The sequence below is a fragment of the Lepidochelys kempii genome, chromosome 14, assembly GCF_965140285.1.
Source record: "Lepidochelys kempii isolate rLepKem1 chromosome 14, rLepKem1.hap1, whole genome shotgun sequence".
Lineage (NCBI taxonomy): Eukaryota > Metazoa > Chordata > Testudines > Cheloniidae > Lepidochelys > Lepidochelys kempii.
The window spans coordinates 23,403,956-23,430,726 of NC_136393.1; the positions used below are offsets into that span (position 1 = coordinate 23,403,956).

At 49.5% G+C, this 26,771-nt stretch overlaps 1 protein-coding gene across 3 annotated transcripts in view; it reads left to right on the forward strand.

The window, feature by feature from the left end:
• The window catches only part of LOC140897797 (bMERB domain-containing protein 1), a 75,127-nt gene extending 53,731 nt beyond the window's left edge, over positions 1-21,396 (forward strand). For 2 of the 3 annotated variants that reach the window (XM_073310868.2, XM_073310866.2), the window contains exons 3-7: positions 9,237-9,310; positions 13,413-13,527; positions 18,524-18,597; positions 19,398-19,556; positions 21,095-21,396. In XM_073310868.2, coding sequence (XP_073166969.1) covers positions 9,237-9,310; positions 13,413-13,527; positions 18,524-18,597; positions 19,398-19,516 — 382 coding nt within the window. In that variant the 3' untranslated portion in view covers positions 19,517-19,556; positions 21,095-21,396. Of the gene's footprint in view, positions 1-9,236; positions 9,311-13,412; positions 13,528-18,523; positions 18,598-19,397; positions 19,557-21,091 lie in introns of all 3 variants that reach the window. The other variant, XM_073310867.2, reaches the window with a different exon arrangement.
• Positions 21,397-26,771: the final 5,375 nt, after the last annotated feature.

Here is a 26,771-nt window from a genome sequence, read left to right on the forward strand (position 1 = left end):
ACACCCCTGAGTGATGCAGTTATACCAACCTAATTTCCTAGTGCAGACCCGGCCTTATCTTATCAGGATTCAAACACCAAATTTATATGAATACTGTAGTGTGAACATCCTGGGTTATGGTAGTAAGGAATAATAAAAACAAGAATTTTAGAAGGGGTATAAAGATACCAGATTGAGGGCACAAGCTCCTCTCTAATGGGGAATAAATTTTCCCTAGAAGCAGGTTATCACGTGTCTGCCTACTACCTTGCACCTGCCTCTGAAGCATCTGGTACCGGTTTCTGATGGAGACAGGCTGCTGGGCCCAGATCTGATGGTAGTTCCTATGTTAAGGTAGCTCTGCACAATGTCCTCCTTCCCACCCCCACCCGGTGGTTTGCTTCTTCGTTTTTCCCTAGTCTAGCAGCAATTATTTTTTGTGCATTTTGATCTGTCTATTGATAGTATTTTGAAGGCACCTGTCATCATTAAGTGGTCATGGCAATGCAAACTGTTTTCATGTAACCCGAACTCTGTGCTTTGCTAGTACGCAAATGAGTGGGATGGGATGGAGAGATGATAGAGAGCTGGCTTCCTGCTCAACCTATGCACAATTCTGAAATTAGCACCTCTGCAGCTAGTCAATGGCTAACACAGCAGCTGGAGAATACTCTTTAAAACAAGCTAAACTTCCCCCCCCCACACACACACTCATTATTTTCTTTGAGCTTGTTGCCATCCAAAGAAGTCAACGAGCTGCTGGACGCAGCAGAAGATGACAGAGTCCAGAGGAAATATATATATGTCTTGCAGCTGGTATATTTTGCTCGTACAGCAGAGCCATGCAGGTCCCGGTCACTCCAACAGCACCACTAATGCTCTTCTCCTTTCTATTTATTTATTTTCCCTTTCCTAATTAACATTTTGATGTTCTCCGCTCAGCTGACAATGCTGCAGCTTTAGGCAGCTCTGTCCAAACATGACTCATTCCCAAAGGGGTGAAAGGATGGTGAATCACAGGATTGTTTGAACTGCAGAATGGATGCTTAGCAACCCACACTTTAAAGTGAACTAAAGACATATCAGCTGAAGGCAGCACAAGCTAATAAGTAGCGGAATCTAGACAGCTGCTTGTCACTCAGAGCACTGGGCCTGGATACCTAGAAATGTCAACAGCATTCTCACAGATTGAAGGCTTTTCTGAGGGACTTGCAAAACATTGAATGGGCTTGAGCACATGTGTGCTTGAACCATGATAGGATTCTACGGCATCAGTAGGGCTTTGCAAAATTTACAATGTTCAGGTTTTGTCTAGACTGGGAAAATGAGCTGTGTTAGTAAACATGTCAGCTCACACCCTTTTATTAGCATTGTTTAACATCACTCAACTTTGTAGTGCATCCAAAGACAGCTATCTGGACTGGATTAACTATCCTAGGTGTTGGGTGGTGGTTAACAGCCTGCTAATTAAAATATTTTAGTTCACATGTTTTCTAACACACATCATCTGCCCAATTTGAGCAAAGCCGTGGAGGAAGGAGCGAGTCTCAGGTTCAGGTTCCTCTGTGTCAAGTTGGGTCCTCAGCTCAGGTGTTTATGAGGTGGGCCCTGGCCCTGACCTGGGTGTAGCTGCAGAAGAGGTGGGCCCTGATCATGATGGTCTCTGAGGTGGGCCCCAGTGCAAGGAGACTTTGAGGTAGAGGTGGGCCCAGGCCTCAGGTGTCTCTGAGGCAGAGGTGGGCCCTGGTGACAAGTTGTATCTGAGGTGATGGTGGACTTGTTAAATGAACAAGAATTGCAGGTGCTTAGCACTTCTGAGGATAAGGCCCTTAAATTGTATGCTTCTTGGGGCATGAACCTTGCAAGGACTGCTTTGTTACAGACAGGCATGAGACACAAACTTTAGACCTGGATTCATAGATTGCTAGGCCAGAAGGGACCATTGTGATCATCTAGTCTGACCTCTAAAGGTTGCCCAAAGGCTGTGTGTCTTCAGATCGTGAGTTTTAGTTTGGGCTCATATCGACTCTTCACGTGTCAGTGAGATGCCATGCATACCAACAGCACGGTAGAAACAATGGCAGCAGAACAGCAGCCACACCATACTGTTACTAGCAATTATTCCAAACGCTGGCCAGGTCTGCAATACCACGTAGTTCATTGTGTCCCCAGGAGCCCCTCAGTACCAACTGGCAGAGGACACACCAGACCATACCTCACATCAGGCCTGACACATTCAGTGCCCCAACTCACTGCTCTCAGAATCCGTACGTCAAAGGTGTTGTGTAAAATATCCTATGCCCACTGGTAACACACTTGCATGACATATGTACGGGGTGTGTACAAAGAGTTATAGATGTTCTTAAAATGTGTTTGGCCGGCAGTGTATAAAGCACAGCCTGGCCTAGACAAAGGCATGTCTGTTTACCTATCTGAGCAGCTTGATCGCAGAGGACATATTGGGTAAACAAAGCCATCAAGCTAGCAAGTGGGGGAGATGAATGCTTAACAGCCTCAACAGGGGATGGAATCTGCACCCTTCCAGGCTCTTGAAACAGAAACAGTGAACTTTGGGGTAATATTAAGGGGGAGCAAAGAGACATTTGGGTCATCCACCACCTACGGTACAAAGGGGAGCAGCCCCCTTTGAGTTCGTGAAAAGTGGATCCTCTTGGACAGGGAGGCAAAAGTAGTTGTAAACTGACTATAAGTGAGAAACCTGCTTAGACAGAGATTGTAACTTGCTGAAATGGTTTTAGTCACTAGAAAGCTTGTTTTGTTTTGTCTTACTTGGAACCATATCTCTTTCACCTGTACCTATTATCCCTTACATCTCTCTCCTTTGCTAATAGACTGATTCTTGTTTTATTATAAAATGTATAAAGTGGAGAGTGAGTTCTCAGCTAACCTAATAGGCTGGTGTGTGTACTATGTACTTAATAACTGCTGTGTGCAGCAAAGCTCTCCCTTGCTGAGGCCGAGAGCTGGAAGACAGTGGCACACAGTTCTGAGTACCCCGAGAGAAGCATCATCATTATACCTGGACATGTTCATTTCCTGTCCTGCATGAAGCGAGGATGTAGTGCGGGGACATGGATACAATTTTTAAAAATACTCCAAACAGCCGAAAACTCCCAACCCCAATGCGTAGGCAGCTAGGCTCCATTCACCTCCTCAGCCCCAGGTGAATGTCCGAGTCAGCTCTTCTGCTAATCAAACTGGCCATCTGGCCATAGTGATAGATTGTGATAGATTGTGGCTACGAGCAACTGCCTGGCTGGCGAGGCTGGGAGCCCTGGGGGAATATACAGTGATGGCTTCTGTTAGAGTAGAACCATATCTGGTCCTGGGGTCGCCCAGGACTGCATTCCTTCTGCCGACGGACTTGTTCTCTGCTCAGGGTTTGAGCAACCCCTCCCTGCCTATAGTGGGCTTTCTAGTCCCTTTATCAGCTCAGGACTACTCAGGCCACATACATCAAGAGCACAAGAACCAAGTTATGCAGTGGCTTGTGGGGGAAGGGACCTACTCCTTGAGGCACTCCAGGAACAAGACGCACAATCCAGTCCCTGGTGTGCATGTGTGTTGTGACACCTGTCACACCAGAATGCCACCCCTCCCTCTTCCACAGCTCTCCCATTCCCCTGCAATCACCTTCTCTGATGCTGAACCCAGTCTGGCCTCAGAGAAAGAACTGATAATATGGCAGATGGAGCTATGCAAGAAAAAACCTGACAGTTGCTCTGATGGGAAATCAGGCCTGAAGGTCTGTGAATATGGAACTAACCAACCCTGGGGAATTCCACTGTCATTCAGCAAGAGTTCAGTGTGGAATTAGAAGTAACCCTCTAATCCTCAAAGTCCCTCAACTAGCTCTTAATTAAAGGAAAATGTCTTTGGAAGCACATCTTCACATTGGCATGGAAACCCAGCTAAATCTATAAGCAGTCAGCATCACTGCTGCTTGGCCAAGGAAATTCCCAGGGGAGCTGGGCTCCAAATGAACTGTAACTTGTTATTCCTTAATTTGTTATCATAAAAATGAAAAACACAGTGTACCGTTTGGGACAGCACTTTACATGCAAAACATGGAGGAAATTAGATGCTGCTCGGTTTTGACGCCTCAGGTATGGAAATTGAGGTACAGAGAAGCTAAGTGATTGGGCCAAGGTAACAAACGGCCAGTCACAGACCTAGGAAACAAAGCCAAGACACCTGACTCTCAGGCCTGCGTGCCGATCCCGAATCACGAGTTACATGCCGATCAGAAGAGTCACTGCCCTGTAATTTGGAAGCACTGTAAGAAGGATTCACATTTTCCACTATAGATCTATATTTGTAGATTTGAAAAATCCATACAAATAAATGCACGGTGAAAGCCTCCAACTCATGGACTTAGATGCCAGGGAGCTTAGATGCCAAGAAAGAAATTTTGCCTTAGAAATACCATTGGGACAGATAGGGCCTGATACAAAGGCCAATTGAAATCAACAAAAAGACTCCCATTGATTTCTGTGGGCTGTGGATCAGGCAATGAAGAGATGTAGTCTTGAGAAAGCAGAAGCTGGGGGCACTGGAAGAGCGCTGTTCTGATTATTGGACTTTAAAATTCACCCCAATTGTAAGCTTCAATGTAATAAATATGTGCAAGTTCATAAGATGTCCCAATAATCTAAAACTTTTTGATTTGGAAATCAACCATGGAAAATATGGTCAGGCTGTTTTTAATAAATGGATATTATGAGCAAGTGCAAGAGACAGACAGAGAAGCTGGATTAGTGCAAACAAAAAGGACCTGCTGATATCGTTCAAGAACTGTTGAAATCATGCTTGGTAAAAGCAGAAGACATGGAACCAGAAGTTAATGGACCAAAATTGGCATGATGGACAAAATACTGAGGGGCTGAACTATGCTGTCCACGTTTTCCCTTTCTGGTTTTCTTAAAAAGAGACTTTGAAAAAACCCACATTTTTATCTCCCATCTCCCGTCCCAGCTGGCATCTCCGCTCATCTTGTCTCATTTTCTCTGACCCCAGAATAGAAGGAACAGACCAGACTGAAAGGCTTTCTTCCTCTGACAGGGAAGTCATTAAGCCTTGCTCTTGTTCAAAGAACTTTGTTTTTCATTCATAAATTCCGAAAATCATCACATCATCATGACATCCTGTCCTCAGCCCATCAGTGGGGATACCTAATTGCCAGCACTGCAGAGTTCTGTTCCCTTCCTTTTGGGCTGCTTTTCATGCTCTTTCCTTCCTCCTATCCTGTCTCTCATTCTCTCGACTTTCCATCCAATCCTGAAATCAGCTGCATTGCATCAGCACAGCAAGATGAGATTACTACAATCCTGCCCTAAGGAGAAAAAAACCCAATGGGATGACATCCCTGGCCTGAAGGGGAACCAGGGGCTAAGCAACAGGTGCTGCGGTTGACCTGCTAGCCAAAGCATCCATTTGTAACCGACCTGCTGTCCAGTGTTCCAAAGACATCAACAAAAGCTGTATTTCCACCACATTTTCTATCCTATCTCTCCTTCACCTTTTGTGTGAGTGTCTCTGTTAGAAACAGGAGAAGTAAATACCTTTCACCCATCAGGACTGAAACTAAAATTAACCCACTTTCCTTTTCATCCAGTGAAGGTTGTTCTGGAAATAAGACTCTGATATTTTGCCTCCAAAAGGTGAAACACCTGACAGATTTTGATTGTGCAAAACAAACAATCATTCAGTATCAGTTTCAATATAAATGCTTGTTTTAATTTCTTGTTCTTTCTTGTGTTTGATCCATAAATTTTCAGCTTCACAATGAAAATTTGGGTGTTTGCCAAGGAACTGAGAAAAACCAAAACCTGTGTAGAAAGCCCCACCCCACACAAGAGCCAATGTCTGGAAGTTGAAACTAGACAAATTTAGACTAGAAATAAAGAGCACATGTTTACCGGTGACCATAACTAACCACTGGAACAACTTACCAGGGAGTGTGGCGAATTCTCCATCAGGGGACATTTTAAAAACAAGATGGGTTGTTTTTCTAAAAGATCTGCTCTAGTTGAAACTGGAATTAATTCAGGGAAGTTCTCTGGCCTGTGTGATACAGGAGGTCAGACTAGATGATCACAATGGTCCCTTCTGGCTGCATAATCTATGCATCTGTGTGTGAGAAAAATCATTGAAACTATAAGCAATTGATTCAATCATTTGGCCCTCGGGCTGGACAGCATGAAATATCCCAGTGCTGTTTCAGTGAAAAGTAATCAGCAAAAACCTCAGGCTGTTGGTGTTACGGATGGCATGGGGAGAACTGGCATTGTATCTGGGATGAGGGATCTAAGTTTGATCCAGTTTTGAAGGTGCACAAGGTCTACCAGGTACATAGCAAGGGGTTTAGGGAAACCCCCATCTATTCAATCCCTCAGAAGGAGCACTCATTCATGGGTAGACTTTACTCATGTGAGTAGCCCTACTGAAGTTAAGTGAATAAGGATTTGCTGAATTGGGCCCTTAAATGAAGATACCAACATCTCTCCAGGGTTTTGTCAAACAATTGTTATTTCTTTTGTTTTCTTCGGTGATCGTACAATTGGATTGTAGCAAATGCATGGGCTAACAAGCTCCCTTTTCATTTAGATAAATGAATGCTCATTTCTACACTGCTCCTTTCCAGATAGCAAACCCAGGTGAGAAGCCAGCAGCTAATGATGCTCCAGCTGAAATGCTCACAATTTGGGGCTCAAGCTGCTGAGAAACTTCATCTTCGGGAACTATCATTAACTAAAGACTATTCCTTTTAACTAGAAACAATTCCCAAGCTAAGCGCTAGTGTCAGGCACCCCCAAGCACTGGGGCACTTTGAATCTGGATCCCAACTTGGCGCTTCAGGTACATTTGGATTGGAATCTTGATATCATTCCATTGGTTTGTGCCTGATTCTTGGCTATCTTATCACCATCACGCTTGCTGATTAACGGTGTGCTGGTCGTTTTAGTAGGGCATTGAAATGGAATTCTGCAGACAGGATTAGGTTGTGACATTATATTGTGTGCAGACTGGATGATTTTTCTTTTTTCTTGCTTAAACCTGCAGGCTTCTTATTAGAAACCTACAAATGTCCTGTTTTTTAAAATATGAATTCTGTTACATTTTTTAATTCCGCAAGGATTCTACTGTCTTACTTTCTATTTTGAACGCTTTAAAATTTTTAAATAAGTACAAAGAAAAAGGAACCCCTTTGACACGATGTTTCGGAAGCTGTCCACAACTGTCAGGACAGAGAGAATAAGCCAGGCTTTAATAAAGCTCCATTGTTAGGTCCCATTAGAATGATGCAATGATTGCTTTGACATGACCAATGGTGCAAACCATTTAACACTCACAAAAGCTATAATAGGTCAACTTACAATCACTGCAGTAATTATTGTGGCGGTGCATGTCCACACAACCCTTCTTGGGTCGGTAGTGCGCATCCCCACCAGCAGGTTTCAGAGTAGCAGCCGTGTTAGTCTGTATTCGCAAAAAGAAAAGGAGTCCTTGTGGCACCTTAGAGACTAACCAATTTATTTGAGCATGAGCTTTCGTGAGCTACAGCTCACTTCATCGGATGCATACCGCGGAAACTGCGGAAGACATTATATACACACAGAGACCATGAAACAATACCTCCTCCCACCCCACTGTCCTGCTGGTAATAGCTTATCTAAAGTGATCATCAAGTTGGGCCATTTCCAGCACAAATCCAGGTTTTCTCACCCTCCACCCCCCCACACACAAACTCACTCTCCTGCTGGTAATAGCCCATCCAAAGTGACCACTCTCTTCACAATGTGTATGATAACCAAGGTGGGCCATTTCCTGCATATTTCCTCACCAGCAGTTCTTCCACCTACTTAAAAGGAGCAGTGTGGGGAGCAGGGGAAGCTGCCTGGGGCGTCTCATCCCCGGGCAGCAGGGTCCAACTGCCCCAGCTTCTCCCACACACCCCTGCCTTCTCCCTTCTGGGAGCTGGGCAGCCTTGTCAAATTGACGGGGAGCAGGGTCTGAAGCCATCAGGGCTTCTCGCTCTGGCTCCCAGCTGGAAGCGGGGTCCATTCTCCTCCCAGTCAGGAGTGGGGTCCATTCTCCTCCCAGCCGGGAGCGGGGTCCATTCTCCTCCCAGCCGGGAGCGGAGTCCATTCTCCTCCCAGCCGGGAGCGGGGTCCATTCTCCTCCCAGCCGGGAGCGGGGTCCATTCTCCTCCCAGCCGGGAGCGGGGTCCAGCTGCCCAGCTCTCCAAGGGTGGGGCGGGGGGGGGAAGCAGGGCTCTAGCTGCCCAGTTTTCTTGTTAATTTCAGGGTGCCTGCTGTGAAATTGACAAGACAGCCAACAGCTGATATAAGGGACTTAGTGTCTTCACAGACACTGGGTTGCCCTAACTACACCAACATAAGCCTTATGCCTCCGTGGAGGTGGAGTTATTGTGTTGGTGTTGTAGGGCACTTACATCGGCAGGAGGAAGGCTATAGTTTAGACACTGACAAACAGGCGCGGGAACTAGGGGTTTGGGGGGGGAGCTCCAGCACCCCCAGATTTTATGCAGGGCTCCACTCCTGGCCCTGCATGCGGGCTCCCAGCCCCATGCCTGGGGCTCTGCTTCTGGCCCCCAACGTAGGGTCTCAGCTGCCACCCCGGCTCTGCTCCCAGCCCCACATGCGGCGTCCAGGCCCTTTGCCTGGGGTTCTGCTACTGGCCCAACACATGCAGGGTCCCGTCCCATGCCCGGGGCTTTGCTCCAGGCCCTGCACATAGGATCCCAGCTGCTGTACCCCGTGCCCCAGGCTCTGCTCCCAGACCCACACACGGGGTCCCAGCTGCTGGCCCTGAACCCAAAGCTCTGCTTCTGGCCCCACATGCAGGGTCCTGGCTTCTGCCCTGCACATGGGGCTCTGCTCCCAGCCGCACACACAGGGTCCCAGCCCCGCGCCCAGGGCTCCGCTCCCAGCCCCGCACATGCGGTCCTGGCTGTTGGCCCCACACTCACCCCCAGCCTCGGCCCCCTTGCCCTATCCAGGCCCCTCCCTCCTCCCATAGACACAGCCCTGCTTCTGGCCCCAGATTGGGGGGGACAGGGTAGGACAGGGGTAAGAGGGCTGGCTTTCAGCACCCCCACTAGTAAAAGTGTTCCTGCATCATTGCACTGGACATAATTAGGTCGACATAAGCTGCCTTACGTTGGCCTGTGTAGTGTAGACCAGCCCTAAGTGGTTTTGTTTGTGTCTCTGCAGGATGGATGACATTCAGCTTTGCAAAGAAATCAGTCGGCTGAAAAAGGAGCTCCAGAAACTCATCGCACTCCCAGGTAAGACCCAGATACTTTGGAAAGCTTCTGTGGCTTGATCCCAAAGCCCTTGAAGTTGATGGGAGTGCTTTTGATCAGGCCCTTTATTCCTGGATATGTTCACACAAGGTAACAGGCAGGACTCCAAAAGTTCAGGCAATCAAGTCAGATGAGCAACCAGACATTTGGATCCAACTCTGAACCTCTCGAGTCTGCAAAGTTGGCCTGGGGCTCTTTCACAAAAGCAGCTCTTCTTGCAATATTGCTGGGACTTTCTTTTCCTGGCTAGGCTGGAATTGTCACTAGATCATCTCTTTCTGTGGCTGTTTGTCTCTTCCACTGCTTGTCCTGGTCCAAACAAGGAAGCATCAAGAAACAAGAAAAGGAAAAGAAATAAGGAAATAAAAATTGTTACCCAAGTCTTTTTGTAAGCCATTGGTGAGTGTATGTTACAGGATGCTCTTCTGTGCCCAATCCACAGAGGACACAAGTCTGTTACAGGCCCAGCTACCCTCTCACATTGTGCAGGGTTTCTAGTTAACCCCAACCACTCCAAATGGCACCCCAGGAGCAGAAGGAGGAGGATTCTTGGAATCCCTTGGTAGAGGGCCCCTTTGGAAGTTTTCTGTTGGTAGTGGGAGGGGAGTGAGGCCTTTAAAGGCAGGACCAAGCATCTAGAGTCATCAGATGTCGGTGTTGCTGGGGAAAACTCTCCTCTTCTTCGTGTGTTACCACAAAACACAGCAGAAATTTAACACCAGCCTTTTGACAGCGAGGAGATGGGGCAGATGGCAGGCTGGCCTTGAGTTCATAGGAAATGCTGCAGGCTCTGGTGGAGGAAGCCTGCCAGAAATCACAGGGGGCTAGAGACAGCGAGCAGCTTGGCACATGCGGGGAGTGTCACACACCCTTCTGTCCTGGGGAGGGCTGTGCATTTCAGCACCTAAAAGCTCTTGTCCAGCCTGAGTTCAGAGAGGCGGAGATAACGGAACCACCAGAGCCCACATTGTGGCAGGTATGTACTGGGAATGTAGTTAGTCTCTTTGTAAATAAGGGTTACGGCTAATGGATTCATAGTCATAGCTTGACAATTTCAGAAAGCCTCTCACTGGGTAACTGGAGTAAGTACGTCCACTGAAAGGAGAGGGCCTCATATTCCTTTACACCAAGGCCTGTTTACACTGGCAGAGTGCAGTACCGGAGCCTTAACGTGTGTGAGGATCCAGTCCAGACAGTGTGGAGAGATCCCCGATATGGACATACCCAACATTCAGGTACCCTTTGGAGAGAGAAAAACCAGCCAAACAGAAAATCAAAACATCCTCGGAAAGGAAATTCTGCCCTTTCCTCCCTATATCATGCAGCACCTTAAAATGGTGTCCTCTCCCTGCCCCCATCACTCTGCCGAGTTGCACTCCACCTCTTCCTTCACCTCTTCTCTCACTCTGGTCTTCAAGCTTTCTGCCGTGCCGTCTGGAACTCCTTATCCAACCCCCGGGTGCCCAGATTTCCCCCTTTCAAATCTTTCCTTCAAATGTTGACTTCTGGCAGATGCACTATCCTTCCACAGAGGGAAAGAGAGCATTGGGGGAGAAACAAAGCAAGACAAAGCCACACCCCACTCTCTAAAGGGTGTCTCCAAAGCCCATTGAAGTAAACGGGAAAAAGGTCCAAAGGCAGGACCTTCCCCTGCATCTCCCAATGTGTTGTGTGTGTTGCCCATCTCTTTCGACCGAATCCTCTTTGGACAGCAGCCAGGTCTTCTAGGCTACAAACAGCAGCAGCTCACTGTCAGCGCTTAAATAATAATGAGTAAAAATAACTTCATCGCAGAGCTGGTCACGTCAGTGTCATTAAGGAAATGGCTCCTGTCAGGCGTTCCTAATTCAGGTCCCAATTAAGGAAACCACTTAATCATACGCTTTCCTGGATGGGAATGAGCCTAATACATGCTGAAGTGTTTCCCTGTATTGGGGCCATAAACAGTAGGGTCTGGGCTTAAGTTTGTTCCAGCCACAAGTCTCACTCTGCAGATCTGACAGGTCCCAGGAGATGCAATGAAGCATTAGAGAGCGCAGTGCTGTGCTGTTTGAATCCCTGAAGCAGGAAGGGTCTATACATTCAGAACAGCTTCTTAGCTCATTTACAAGACTCTGTTTGTTCTCTACCTGGAGGGCATCTCGAGATCTAGGATGACTTGAAGCCTGAGTCTTTCTTGTGCCATATCACTGCTGCTTCAGGTATGCCTATAAACCAGGAACGTGCAGATTGATTCAGGTTAGAGATGGGCTCAATCCACAAAATGTAGGTCCCGATTCAGATTTTGAACCTGATCCTATAACTGAGGGATGTTCCGACTGGGACAGGGAGATAGCAGGTCTGCCCATTATAAAGACCGGAGCCATTTGCAAAATTTGGATCCAGCGCGTCAACTCAGGACATGCTGCAAATCTCATGAGAAACACTGAACTTGTAAGACAGTAAGACTTGTAAGACGCAGTAGCGCTTCAAAAGACAGATCCAGCAGAGGTTAGGTTCAGATAAGAACCCCAAACATATGGGTGCTTGCCCAGGGCTTAGCCAAACCTCTCTAGGCTAGAAAGCTCACATGGCCAGGATATCTTTGACATACAAAGGCATATCAAGGTCGAGATGGAATCTGAAGCCAGCAAAGTTCAAACTACAAACGAGAAGCATATTTTTAAAAGTGAATATGCCTCACTAGAGCTTTTAACTCAAGTTAATTGACTGTCAATTAACCCAGATTAACTAACATGTTTGGACATCTATCTACGGTACTAATATGGCCCCCATTACTGGAGTATCTGAGCATCTTACGAACTTGAATTATTTATATGCACAACATCCCTGTGAAGTAGGGCAGTGCTATTAACTCCACTGTACAGATGGGGAACTAAGGCTCAGAGACTAAATGACTTGCCCAAGGCCACACAAGAAGTCTGTGGCGGAGCAGAGAGTTGACTGGAGACCTCCCAACAACCAGGCTAGTGCCCTACTCACTGGACAACCCTTTTTCTGTAGAGACATGCTAATCTGGAAACCCCACATATGTTTCCTCCAGGACACACATTTGTGGTTTACCCTTTGAACTGAAGTAGGATGTAAGAGAGGCCTGTGCTGATGGGTAAATTTCACTCGAGAAGTAGGAGAAACTTCTGTGGCCTACGGAGGCTGCTAACACTGTGGAATAATGATGACAATTCCTCCCATTCAGACCCTAGCAGCAGTGTCTCGGGTCGATATATAGAAGGCTTTAAACTGCAAGTCAATACCCAGTTTAGGCGCTGCTGAGATCCAGCCTACAGGTTTGTTCCACATCGTGGATTGCACAGTGTATTTACTTAGCTGGAGGAGGACTGCTGATGGAAAGCCACGTGGTGCTGGATTGAGTTTGGAAGTGGTTGCCTGAACTCTGGAGTGGTTTTAAAAAACACAGCTGCATACACAGCCAATCTCAGTCTTTCAGTAATTTATCTTTAATGCTGCTTAAATCATCTCCACATTTCTGTGTATTTACCAGAGTTTTATGTACATGGGACTTGAAGGTTGCCCAGATTTTGTGCACAGTGGAAAGAGACACAGGAGGTTATCCAGGGTGCTGAGGGTTAGGCCACCCCTTGGGATTTCAGTGAGGATTTTAGCTAAAACTTTCAAAACTGCCTCGGAGATGGACATACCTAGTCCCTGTTGATTCTAATGGGAGATGGGGCATAGCACCATAGCACCCTAGCACCACTGAAAATCTGGGATCACTGAGAGAGATTCGATGGCCTGCGTTACGCAGGACGGAGACCAGACTAATTATAATGGATCATTCTGGCCTTAGTATCTTTGAATCTGTGGATTTTCACGGAAAGTCAGTGGGACTTGTTCAGTGTGGGAGGCAGCCCAGGCTGAACAAATGCTGCGCTGCTATTGTTCATCAAGCTAGCTAGACCAAAGCCAGCTTGGGCAGGTCGACATCATGTGTTGCAGTCACATGTCCGCCTGCAGGGCAGACGTACCCTAAGAAGCCAGCCCTGCCTGCAGCACAGTTAGGATCGCAGGTTTCTATGTTTCGGTGCATTAGAACAAACAGTGGTTTGTGTTCTCCATGCTGCAGAGAAAGAAAAGTCCAACGAGGAGAAGCAGAGGGAGGAGGAACTGGTGCAGCAGATACACAAGCTGGTGGAAACCCGGGATTTCCTGGTGGATGACGTTGAATTTGAAAGACTGAGGTACCTGGATGAGCCAACTCAAGTGTGTTTGGAACTTGCAGGGGTTGGCAGAGCTCCAGCATGTCAGACTCCCAGCGTCTGCACTGGGGGCAGGAAATTTACAGAACAGCTCAGCGGCTAGGGAGCTGTGCAGGGTCGGATTAAGGCAGCCCGGGACACTAGACACATCATAACACTGCCCCCCAGGGCACTACCTTCGCAGCCCCGCCTCTGCACACTGTGGCTCCATCCCCCACATGGAGTGGCTGTGTCAAGGGGACACCTTCCAGAGAGGCAGGGACAGTGGCATACCCTTATCCTTCCCCAGAGTGGCAGGGGGGCAGTAAAGCGGCTCCCCTGGACTCACTCCAGCCGCCAGGTGTATCTGTTTGGGTGGGCCAGCCCCACTGCACTCTTCTCCTCTTGCCGCGTGCTGAGTCTTCTGTTGGCAAGGTTTTGGCAGGGGATCCCCAAAGCGGTGGGTCCTGGAGTCAATACCCCATTGAGCTGGTATGGGGCAGTTCACACCTCTCAGAGCTATTGTTTCAGGCTGTCTGCAGACTCAGGCAGACCATGCAGCATCGATTACACTCGGGTCACATTTTTGAGCTTTTCTTCAGACTCCTTATTAAAATGAAAGCTGAGATTCCGATGTAATCACATGACTAGGAACTGGGACCACAGGTATACGGTCTGCAGTGCTTATGCCATAAGCCGGCCTAGAGGTGTAGAATGGGGCAGAAGCAGGGGAAAGGCAACATGCACTGGTGGTGATAGAAGGAACATAAGAGCGGCCATACTGGGTCAGACCAAAGGCCCATCTCGCCCGGAGTCCTGTCTTCCAACAGTGGCCAGCACCAGGTGCCGCAGAGGGAATGAACAGAACAGGTAATCATCCAGTGATCCAGCCCCTGTCGCCCATTCCCAGCTTCTGGCAAACAGGCTGAGCAGGACGTGGCTTTAAGCAAAGGGGCAGCTGCTAGCTATGGGAGTTGAGCAGGGGGTTGGACTAGATGACCTCCTGAGGTCTCTTCCAACCCATAGCTTCTATGATTCTATGACATGCCAAGTCTGTGCAAAAAGATGTCCTGAAATGCAAAGGGTGGGGTAACTCTAAGCCAGGTCTGTCTGCATGAAGGGTTCGTAAGTTGCTGCAGAGCCCTCAGTCATGCCGCAGCAGGCAGGAAGCAAGGGCAATCAGGCCCAGTCAGCCGCTGCAGAACAAAACCATTCAGGCCTATTCAAAGCTGAGGCAGCATGTGCCTCTGGCTTTCCCCAGGGCTCTGTGTTCTCCCCAGCAAGCACGGCACCCCTGCAAGCCTTCGCTGAGGATTCAAGAGGAATGTAATACGGTTTTTGGAACACGTCTCTGCTTGCAGACACCAGTCACCTGAGCTCTGCCGTCGCACGTAGTCGCCCATGGGTGTTGTGCTGGGGGCCTGGGGCATTCCTGTTCATCATGCCATCTGGACAGCACATTGCAGCCCCTCGCTTGCACGCTGCTGAGCCGTGCTCTGCCACCTGTTGGGCAAACTGAGATGTCTCCTTAATTCTGCCACCTACGGTGCATGCCTCCTCGGGCTGGCGCCTCCACCCCGCTGGATCTGTTTGCCGGGGCTTGGGGGGCTGTGGTCGCTCGTTGTTTGTTACTGCTGGCTCCAGTTAACCCGGGGGGACGTGAGAAATGAAGGGAGGGCCAGACTGTTGCTCAGGTGTGTGTGCGACGCGGCGAGGTGCTGCAGGTAACTCCTGGGGACAGACAGTGCTGGAGGTGGCTCCCGCAGGAGTTACGCTGTGGGTGTTGGGACTGCCTCCTTCGCTGTGGGGTGCAGTAACTGCAGAGTGATAGTCAGGGACAGGGGAACCAATTAGGAGATGACCCCATGCCCCGCCCCACCCTGCCCTGCCAAGCAACCATTTTTAAAGATCCTGAAATGTTCAGCTAACTGACACCCGCCCCCCCCCCCCATCTCCCTCCATGGAGATTTAGATCACAAAATGGCCTCTATGCCTTCTGCTTTCACCGCACCGTGCTTCTGCGAGGCAGTGTATCTCTGTCTGTCTACCACATGTATAGTGCTGGGCACTGTATCTTGGCATCAAATTCATTTTCCAAGCTAACCATCACCATGTAATCTGACATGGCCTCGGCTGATGCCATCATAGGGGCTGGGGCTTTTTGCTTGGAGAAATATTTGTGGGGAGGAGGGGAGTTATTTTGTTTTGCTGGTTCCCCTTCCCGCATTGTCATTCTTCAGCTTCAGTTACTGCAAGCAGGCTTCTGTGGAAAGATGAGGTCTGCACTGAGCACTTAACTAAAACCCAGGCTGATTTCTTCCCGTAGGAGCCAGATTGCTGGGCTAATTTTCCCAGAGTCTTTGTGGAGTGGCCAGTTTCCTATAAACCCTTTACTGGCTGGATTTTAGGGGCAGCTCATCTGTCCCTTCCCCCAGAACACCCTTCTAGCCTCCCTTGCCAGTTAGCAGTTAAAGAGCTCTAAAGCTGCCATGTCCCAGAGTGTACAGGGCCAGTGGAAATCCACAGTCTCATGCACTAAGTCTGGTAAACCAGGATGCCTGGTACTGTGCTGACATCATTGTGGCAGGACTGTGGCATGCTCTCAGCTCAGAGCTCACCAGCTCCAGCTCTGCCTAGCTTGTGAAATCTGATCAGATCACAATGCATAGCACGGGCCTGTGACCTGGTCAGATTTCACTGGTGACCTGCCACAAGAGGTGAGCTGAGAGGAAGGTGTTTCCTTTTACTGCAGGTGGTATGCACGAGGGTTGGTTTATTATTTGTATAACGTAGAACGGAGGTGCCCTAACCAAACTCAGGGCCTCCTTGGTGCTAGGACCTATACAAACATAGTGAGAGACAGGCCCTGCCCCAAAAGCCGACAATCTAACTAGACGAAACAAAGAGTGGGAAGGGAAATAGACACAAGGAGAGGTGAAGTGACTTCCTTACTTTCATACAGCTGGTCAGTCAGGAACAGAGCCCAGGTCTTCTGAGTCCCAATCCAGTGCTCTATCCACCAGTACTATACACAGACATGAACACTGGGCTCAGCTTTGGAGAGCTCCTTGCCAAGTGGAAAACGTTTAAGAGGTCCAGGGGTGGGACGTTGTTGGATTATTGTGGGAGCGGGCGGATGGCTAGGAAGTGGGGTGAGGGAGAATGACACCCCAAGAGTCCAGAGGAGTTATGCTGCAGGCTGGTTTTCAGTGTCTGAGACGTCAGCTAGGAAACATTAGAGGTTGGGGAACGTGGAGGTTTCTTGGCACTAGACAGAAATGAAGGATTGCAAGACAGGGAAGCACAAGACAAGACACCCACTCCACACAAGGACCTTGCTTTTGAGGTTTAGCGGACAAAGCTAACCCACGTTGGTGCAGGGCAGAGTTCTGAGCTTTAGCATCCGATTCTCTCCTCTGTGCGCTGTTAGGTGTATTGCCGATGTATCATAGCTAAATGGAGATCCAGTCACTAACCCCCATCCCTGCATGAAGAGGCAAGTCCTAAAGCTGTCTGATCAGGCGGTCCAGCTGACATCCAGTTCTGCAGGGCCAGGCCCCACCCCGAAATGCCAGACAGGCAGAGAGCCCTGCACTATTGAACACACTGTGTGTGTAGAAAGGAAACCAACTGAAGATGTGAAAGTAACGTGGCTAATTCTAATGTGTTGACACCAATATCTCACACGAGAAGGGGGGGTCACCTGGAGAGAACAGAGGCTAGATGGCTTACCACTCAGATCCATGCTGGGTCAACAGGAAAGGGTTTTATGATACACTGGGGAAACAATAGCTCTTAGCACTTGGAGGTCAGTCGCCATCTTCAAAGTGTAATCCACTGGTCGTGTGAGTCACAGGTGCCCCTCTGAGCTGATCCACACAGGCTTTAGCTCAAGCTATGTAGCAGCTCCTGCTTTTCGCTCTGGAGGTCCCCGGTTCAATCCCCAGTGCATTGGCCAAGATGGCAGCTGTCACAAAAGCTGGGATTTTCAAAGGTGCCAGTCCCCACTCAATGTCGCAGACAGTAGCAGACTGGCTGGTACCACTGGGACAAGTTGAAATCTGCCCCCTTCTCCCATACACTCACTCCACAGAGAAGTGAAGAGACTTGCCTGTGATTGCAAAGGAAATCAGATGGTGAGATGGGATCAAAACTCAGGATCTCCTGGCTCCCAGTCCTGTGCTCCAATCAGACAATGCCTCTCTGGCTCAAAACTGGGGTGACTATATTTTAAGCCCTGTCCTGTCCCATCCCGACTTCTTTGGCAAAAATGGGTATTTGTACTGTTTGCTCTTGTCCACTTGATCAGTTGGCAAGAACAAATGGGACAAATGCCCACTTTTGTCAAAAAAATGGGATGTGGAGTCGGGGGGCGAGTGGTGATGTCAGCCCTGCGCAGGCGGGGAGTCAGGGCTCGGGCAAGGGACAGGCAGGGCTTGGGCAATCAGCGACCCCAGCCTCATGCGGCGGGGGGGCGGGGAGAGGAGGCAGAGCTCAGGCTAGTGGCTCAGGCCAGTCCTGTGCAGGGGAGGGGAGGCAGGGGCTCGGGAAAGCGGCTTGGGCCAGCCCTGCGCAGGGGCGGAGGGTTGGGGGCGGACTAGCCCCACGTGGTGTCCCGTTTTCCCTTTGAGAAATATGGTCACCCTACTCAAAACGAGCATCTGCGGGTACGTCTACATGGGAAAAAACATACCCACGGCAGTGAATCTCAGAGCCAGGGTCAATTGACTTGGACTTGCACTAAAAACAGCAGTGTAGACATTCCCATGCAGGCTGGACTCTGGGCTCTGAAACACAGCTAGGGGAGGGGCTCAGAGCCAGGCTCCAGTCCGAGAGGGAATGGCTACACTGCCACTTCCAGCCCAGAAGTGCAAACCCCTCAAGCCCATGTCAGTTGAGCTGGGGTCTGAGACTGGCTGCCATGGGGTTATTTTGCTGTGTACCCTGAGTGGTTCACTGGCCCATTTATTAAGCAAGAACCAATTTCCTCCTGTCGCAGGGAAAGAGAAGAAGACAAAGAAATGGCTGAATTCCTGCAAACGAAGCTCTCCAAAAGCTGCCTCCAGAAAGCAAGTAGGCGCCCGATTCATATTATTCATCACACAGACATCTCTTTGGCACTTTATCCTGTTTACAAAGCTGGCTAGTCCCAAGAATTAATTGCTATAAACAGACCAGCGATTTTTACGCTGGGACCATATGCCACCAGAAGAAAGAGTGGGAGGGGAGTTGCAACTCAACAGAGGGGCTATTGCCTGTCTCTGATGCCAAAGTGTCATATCCCAGGAAGATGACAGGTTGATATACATGTCACGGTTCTGCTTCTTGCCTGGATTTTCCACAAAGATGCTTTGGGGGCTGGTTGGGGTGGCTGTCCCCTCTGTGGTTCAGGTATTTAACATGTCTGCTATTCTACCCAGCTACTTATGTGGCCCCCATCACCCTGTTATCTGAGCACTCCCAGATCCTCAAAAATAAAAATAGTGATAGTCTGTCTCCCATGTTCCATCTAGGGTCATTCAGAGCAGATCTCCTTCTTCTGGGACTCTTTCTTATCCACAGAGGAGGCAGATCATTGGCCAAGTGAGATGTGCACATCCTTGGCAATAATAGAGGCATTTTCCATCCATGACTGTTTGGGAGGCAAGTCCAGTCTGGGCCCACTCGATCGCATCTGAGATCACATGGGACATGTCTCATGACTCCTAAGGACATATGTCTCAGCCCTGGTCATTTGGGAGGTACATCCCAGCCCTGACCTCTTGGGACCCAGGTCCCATCCAGTGAGGGAAGCCCTACAAGGTGACACTGATACTAGCCCTCCTTCTGGTCTTTTGCTGTTGACCATTACGATAACAAGATCTTTTTAACAGCCCCTGTCAAAGAGAAGAAGGTGATGTCCAGAGGACAGCAAACCTCCACACCATACATGACCAAAACAGGCCTCACCCTGCTCAAGGAATGCTGCAGTTTCACCTGTTCCATTATGTAGACTCACTCCCTGGTCTCCTCTGCACAGGACAAGATCATAGGTAACGTAGACCTCCCTGCTCTCAGAGACGCCAACCATGAAGCCAGCAAAATTTCCTCATGGCCCTGCCCTTACCGTCGTTCTTTGGGGAGCCCCGTGGGGCAGGAAATGGGTTTCCTGCCTGTTGAAATATTTTGAGAGATCAACAAATATTCCTGAATCGGGAACCAAAATGCAAAATCTCTAAATTTTTTGCCAACTTGAATTGATGGAAACATTTCTATGTTTTAAAAAACTTTTTAAAACTATAATTAGCTTAAAATTTGAGAATGAAAAAAAAATTTTTAACTTAAATTAGCTTGCATTTCTAAACACCAACCAGAGTTTTACAGTTTTGACATGAAACGTTTCGACAATTTCCAAAAAATATTTCCCCCCCAAAATTTGAAAAACTTCATCAAAACCACCTCATGAAAAGTTGTGGTGTTGATGACTTGGCAGTTTCTGATGGAAAAATCCCCGACCAGCTAAACAAGGGAAGGCCTGGGCTGGCCTGACCTTTCCTCTTCAGTACACTCCCACCTCCACCTGCTTAGATGCCACTGGACTTATTTGTGTTTAAAGAAAGCTTGGGTGCTGGAACAATTTGTATACTGGGGGTGCTGAGAGCCACTGAACCAAACTGTAAACTCTAGATATAATGGAAACCCATTTCAAGCCAGGAGGTGCTGCCGCACCCCTATTTCCAGCACCTATGAAAGGAAGGATCCCTGGGTCAAACTGATCTCGCGCGTGGTGTAACTGACGTCGATGGCATTACAGCACAGATGTACCTGGCCCTCTGTCTTTTTCACCTAACACGCTGAAAGCTTGAGAAATCAGCCGGTCTTTCTGTCCAGTAGGTCTTTCTGTCCAGCCCCAAAACCACTCTAGCCTGTCCCTCCCATCTTCCTCTCATTAGCAGGTTACCTATAAGCCACCAAGATCTACAGGAGTTACCTAGCATTGGCAACAACAGAGCGCACAACCGTAAGACCTTATTTTACAAACAGAGTTTCTTAAGGACAGAATAAAGGCAATGCTCTATAACACTACTCTACCCCAGGGAATGTATATGCATAACTCCTACTGATGCTGTCAAGAGACGGATATGCTAAGGAGACTAGCAAACTAGCTGTCCAAACACCATACCTTCAGACTTTGATTATTTTTGTTTAGGAAGTGCCCAGAAGCTCTGATCAGGATTGGGGCCCTTGGGCTAGCCACCAGAGCTCAGATGCAGGGGTAGCTAGCTTGAGCCAAGACTCGGGTAGCTAGCTTGAGCCACTCCCATGCCACATCGATCCCTAGACACCAGGCTGTCCTGTCATTCTCGCTCGCGTTCCCTGGCCCAATGACCAGTCGCTGTCATTATGAATGACTACGAATTGCCGCTGTGAATGATGAATAGTCACTGAGCCTGGGAAAGCGCATGAGGACAACTCTAGAGCCTGGTGGGGAGGGCACTGCCCACGTGGGATCAGCCCTTCAGCGGGTGTGTGGGGGGTGGTTTGACTCCTGTGTCACATCCATTTGCTCTCTCTGCTCCTTTCCCAGCAGGCCTGCAGGCAGAGTCTGTGGCTCCTGACAGCTTCAACCTCCCTTCATTCCTCATGCTTCCCACAGCAACACAAAGACGGAAAGACATTTCCAAGAGGGCCGGTGCAAGCTTGGACGTTGGCTTGTTTTCTTGATGCCACTTAAGTGGGAGTCGCCTTCATCACATTAAAATCAAATTCCGTCTGATCTCAGCATGGACGGGGCTTATCCAGCAGCAGATCAGGTGCAATTGAAGTGGGTTTGCTTCTTGTTCTTAACAGGATCAAAAAAGACCTTGGAAAGTTTACATTCAGTGACCGTCGGCCCCACCCCTCCCCACCCACCTGAAATACTATGATGCTGCAGCTGGGTGTCGAGCACGCCTTTAGCTTCATACTATTTCATGGCTCTTTTGCTCTATGGGCTGCCTCCAAAGGACACGTTCTAGGAAAGCCTCGATTTTACACATACCTGCACTCTGCTTGATTGTCACGGGCTTTGTGGTTATGGGTAGGGCTGCAGATTTGTCACAGCATCTTGTATCAGAAGTCACAAATCAGGCATGGTCAATTTATAAAAGTCACTGGTTTGGGATTGTGGATAAAAATTGCCATGACAAACGAGGAGGAGGAGTCCCAGGTGGAGTTTGGGGTGGAGTGTGAGCCCACCCCACCTTTATCCCTCAGTCAGTGGTGACTCCTGTCATAGAATCATAGGGTTGGAAGGGACCTCAGAAGGTCATCTAGTCCAACCCCCTGCTCAAAGCAGGACCAAGCCCTAATTTTTGTCCCAGATCCCTAAAGGGCCCCCTCAAGGATTGAACTCACAACCCTGGGTTTAGCAGGCCAATGCTCAAACCACTGAGCCATCCCTCCCTGTCCCATGGGGCTGGGCCCTGCTCCCCACACTGCTACTTGGTACACGTGGTCTCAGCGTTGCTCAGGTTGGACTTGGCCACGCCTCCATCATGATAATGGAGGGGCAGCCTGGCCAAACCTGAGCAGTGCTGTGACCCATGCGCCTGGTCACAATGCCCCGAGCAGGAGGGGCAGGAGCTGCTGCTGTGGGGTGAGTTTATTAAAACCACAGACAAAAAGATAAGTCATGGACAAGGAAGATCTTGGTATCTGGGACATTTTTCTCACCATGCCAAACCTGTAGTCCTGGTTTTGGGTAATGCTCGGAGAAAGGTTAGAGTTCAAGTCCAGGAGGGATGTCCGTATGGGTTTGAATGATAATATAATAATACCTAGCTTTTATACAGAGCTTTTCCTCAGCAGCTTTCAGTGATTTCCAAAGGAGGTCAGTACTATTCGCCCCATTTTAGGGGTGGGGAAACTGAGACAGGAAGTGACTTTGGCAAGGAGACCCAGCAGTAGAGCTGGGAACAGAAACCAGGTGTCCGGACTCCCAGTGCACTGCTCTGTCTACTATGCCACACCACCCACGTTCTCAACAGCTTACGTCCTGAGTACGGCCCTGCTGTGTTCAAACTGGGGTGGGGCAAACTGGTTTTAAACTCAGTGGGGCACTGTGGGTTCTGTCCCAACCCCAGTGTTACTGGGTCCGTGATCCGGAGAGGAGAAAAGGTGACGGAGCAGAGAGGAAGGAGAGAAAAACAGGGCAAAGAGCAGAGTGAAAAACACATAGAAAGCGACGGTGGGGAGAGAGGGATGGGGAAAGGCACAGCAAGAAACTCCTACTGACAGCCTTGGTACAGTGGCTCAGCTGCTGCCCTCGGCTACACCAGCACAGCCCTATGGGAATCAGTGGGGTGACTGAGAGGAGAATATCTGGCCTAGTTGTAGCACCCACTTGTGCCAGTCTAGCCTTGGGATTCTTCTGCCTGGTAGCTGGCTGCCCTGTGACTAGGAACCCGTGTTGATTCTTTTCATTGACTCACCCTTTGGACAAAGAACTTAGATGACCTGGAAACATCATCTGAGAGGGTCAGAAAGGCCAGAGCTGCACCGGGTTAATCCAGGCCTCATTTTAACCCTTCCTATCCCACGCCAACGTGCTGCCATCACAGCCAGAGCCATTATTGCAGTAGCTCAGCAGGACAGATGCCCTCTTCCTTTTCTGGCCATGTGTCCTGCAGGGCTGGGGCTGCATTGCTCTGTCCATCATTGCTGGTGGAGGTTGAGGTCACTGCCATTTGAGCTTCATTCAGAGCGTTTCTACCCTGCCTGTATTCTGCCGTTCGTACTGGCAAAGGTTTTCTCTGGCAGACGTTTTGGAGCATCCTCTCCCATGCACACGATGGCCTACGAGCTCTTTGCCTGATAGGCTGGCCCTGCAGCTCTGCAGCAAAGCCTTCCCAGCAATGCGCTGAAGCTCCTGTCTGCTTTTGCCTGTCAGTGTGTCAATTGCGGGCTGGCTGGTGGCGTGTCTTACACTGAGCTGATGAACCTGCGTGGTCACATACCGCTTCAAGCCTCAATGCATTTCCTGCTCCATGCACTTGGTGCCATTTTTATCCCAACTATGCCCCGCCCAGACAGTAATCCCCCCTCCATCCCGTCCGGAACCAGCTCTGAGTCCCTTGCATGTCAGTTAATCAGCACTGCCAAAACACAGAGCGTATCAGCCCTGCTTCCTTACCTTGCCAGCGGGCATCCCGTTGGCTTTTCCGTCTTGCTTAAATTCCTCTCCAGCTGGTTTATTCAGTGCTTTGCCTGTGTTTGCAGCCAGACAATACAGGCTCACCTAAGGGATGAGTTCAGTGGTCTCAGCCTAGTGCCTGCATTAATTACTTATTGGCTGGTTCATTACCATAGATTAGTGCCTGCTACAATGGCAGATTGGCACTTCCTAGAATAGGCAACACTCTGTCGCCGAGCTGCCGCGTCTCTGGGCTCGCTGAGCTATGGCCCAGGCCGTAGCAAAGTAGGATAACATCTCAGGCCATGAGCTACGGTATCCAGGCCTGATCTGACTGTTTCATTGCTGCTTCCCAGCTGCTCTGTGACCCCTGGAGTGCTGTGGCCAATGGGCCCCGGGCTGCTCTCCTGTCATACACCTTCTTGAATTTAGGTGTTGGTCGTCACCTGTAAAGCCCTAAATGATTGGGACCTGAGAGACCGCCCCGCTCCCCATGCCACAGTGCTGCAGTTGGGCTCAGTAGAGCTGCTTGAGCCATTGGCCCTTGGTCGCCAAGGGAGGGCGGTCTCTGTAAGAGACATTCAACTTGCTGCTCACGCCCAAACCTGGTCTGAAATGCCCCAAATGTGTGGCCCTTCAGGGCCCCCCAGTGCTGTCTGCCTCTTTGGGGAGGCATCTGAGAAGGGCTGAGGTGGCTGGATTGGGTGGAGGCTGGGGGGATTTTGATCTGTTTTGTAATCAGTGTTTTCTTCCTGTGGTTTTACTATGTTTGGGGGTGGGGAGGAGGGCAATATGTTGCTGGTTTGGCTGTGTAGTGTAATTTAAACTAATGGTGCAGTATGATCTAGCATAAAGGAGCACCCTGCTTTTCTGTGCCTCTATTTAAACCCAAACAAATACACATATCTGGGAAGCCTGGTGCCGAAATCTGATAGCCCTACCCACAGCGATGCCGAGGACGTGGCTGTGTAGGAGCAGGGATTTGAGATGGCAGCTAAGGCTGGGCTCCCAACATCCATACAGACAGGCCAGTGGGGAACCTGCTCTGGTGTCATCCACTGGCTTGCATGACTCTGGGGCACATCTGCTGATAGCATAGGAGGACAGAGAAAGCCTCCAGCAGTCACAGTTAAATATCAGCTCAAGTTCCTTTGTTCACTTTCCTTTGCATAATTTTTTCTTTTGAAATAGTCTTGAAATCGCTTCAAATGCAGGAAATTGCCTCCAGGGTTTACATTTTTTCCAGGGCAAGACGTCCCAGAGTCTCCATTTTGATTTGTGGATCTTGCATTCTCTGTCCTCAGCATGTCTAAATGGTGCCGTTTATAGGTGAGGGGGGTGGAGATGCTGGGGATGCCCCCCCCCTCAACCCTGCACAGGGCACTTACACTTTTGCTTGGGAGGGGTGTGGGGGGGAAGCGGGGACTGAGCTCCCCCTTTCTTTTGTTCTTTCTCCTGCCCATCATCAGCTGATAACACAGCCCCCTCCACATAGAGGGTGGCAGCCACCAGCACCAATGAGCCCTGCCTCCTTTTTCAATCTGCTTTAACCCCTTCCTGGGGGGCAAAACATTTTTTAAGAGCAATGGGAGGTGCTGGGTTTCTGAACCCGAGTTTCAGGGCGTGAGTCAGGGTGCTCGAGCTCAGACTGAGCCCGTTGGCAGAGCTGTATGACGGATCATTAATGCAGTGGCCGGGGTTGCTGTGAGTCACGCTTGAGGTGCATTGGCAGAGCTATGTGGCAGCCTGGATTAGGGTAGCAGGGGTGCTGAGGGTCACTGAGGTGTATTGGCAGAGGTGTGCGGATGCCATGCCCAGGACGGGCTAGCAGGGAGGCCATTGGTCAAGCCTGAAGGGCAATGGCAGAGAGGTGCAGGGGCATGGATTGGCAAAGCAGGGGGTGCTGAGGCACCAAAGCATGATGCTCATGGAACTAGCATGAGTATGTATCCGCGAGTATGGAGACACACGCACAGTTAGTGCAGACATAATCTGGAGCACTGCCCGATCCCGCACTCCCCGTCTGCCAGTGCGGGGCGCTGCTCAGTAGCCAGCTGGGAAATCAGCGATGGCCTCCTCTGCCCCACCTCCAAGCTGTCTAATATTTTAGAGGGGCTGGAGACCCTGCCCGGCCCACTGTAAGCCTTGTGTGCAGCCTCCAGACGATAGCTACATCATGCACTTGCAGGGCCTGGATCAGGCTCTGCAAAGGGACAGAGAACAGGGTGGTAACACCTAACCCATAACCCTGCCCTACCTTACTGGGCACTTGTAGGAAGTACGGTCAAGGTCTTCAGTGTTAGGGTTTAAAGGTGATGATCTTTGACTACTATTGTCAAACAAGTGAACACTGCACAGGGTGTGACGGCCCAGCACACAGCTAGGCCTCAGAAGTGCGAGCGTGGAGAGCAGGCATTGCCTTCTCAGCATTGATACCGATGGCGGGAGCGCTAGGAACATGCAGGCACCTCTGAGTTCTGGAGCAGCTTGGGCAGGGCACATATCTGGCTCAGCAGCTGATCGGAACTGTTAGCATACAGCAGAAAGCTACCGCCAGGTGCCAGTCACTCACTATGTGTCCCCAAATTCCCACGCAAGATCAATTGGTTGACAAGTTCAGTTAGACCTATTCCTGGAGGTTTCACCATATGACTTAATCTTTCATTAAAGATTGAGCTTTAATTCCTGGAGACTCCAGGACAATCCTGGAGGGTTGGCAACCCTAACTGCACTAGGCGTGATCTACTATTCAAACCCTACAGGAACCAAGGTCATTTGAATACCTCTTGTGCTATGTCAGTGGTTCCCAATCTGGGGCTCGCAGCACATCACTGCTCCCTGTGTTCTTGCTAGTGGGCCCTGGAGAGCTGGCTGGTCCTGCAGTGTGGGTGCCTCCCTCTTGTTCCAGCTGCATGGCATGAAAGACAGCAATGAATACATTAAAAACTCCCCTAAGACTACTGTGCCATGTGTGCAATGGCTGAAGGTGTCCAAGGGATCGTATACAAAAGCCAATGGGTGGGGACGTGGTCCCTTCAGTGTGAAATAGGAAGGTAGGTGGTCCCTGTGATAGCCAATGAGAGAGGAGGTGGTC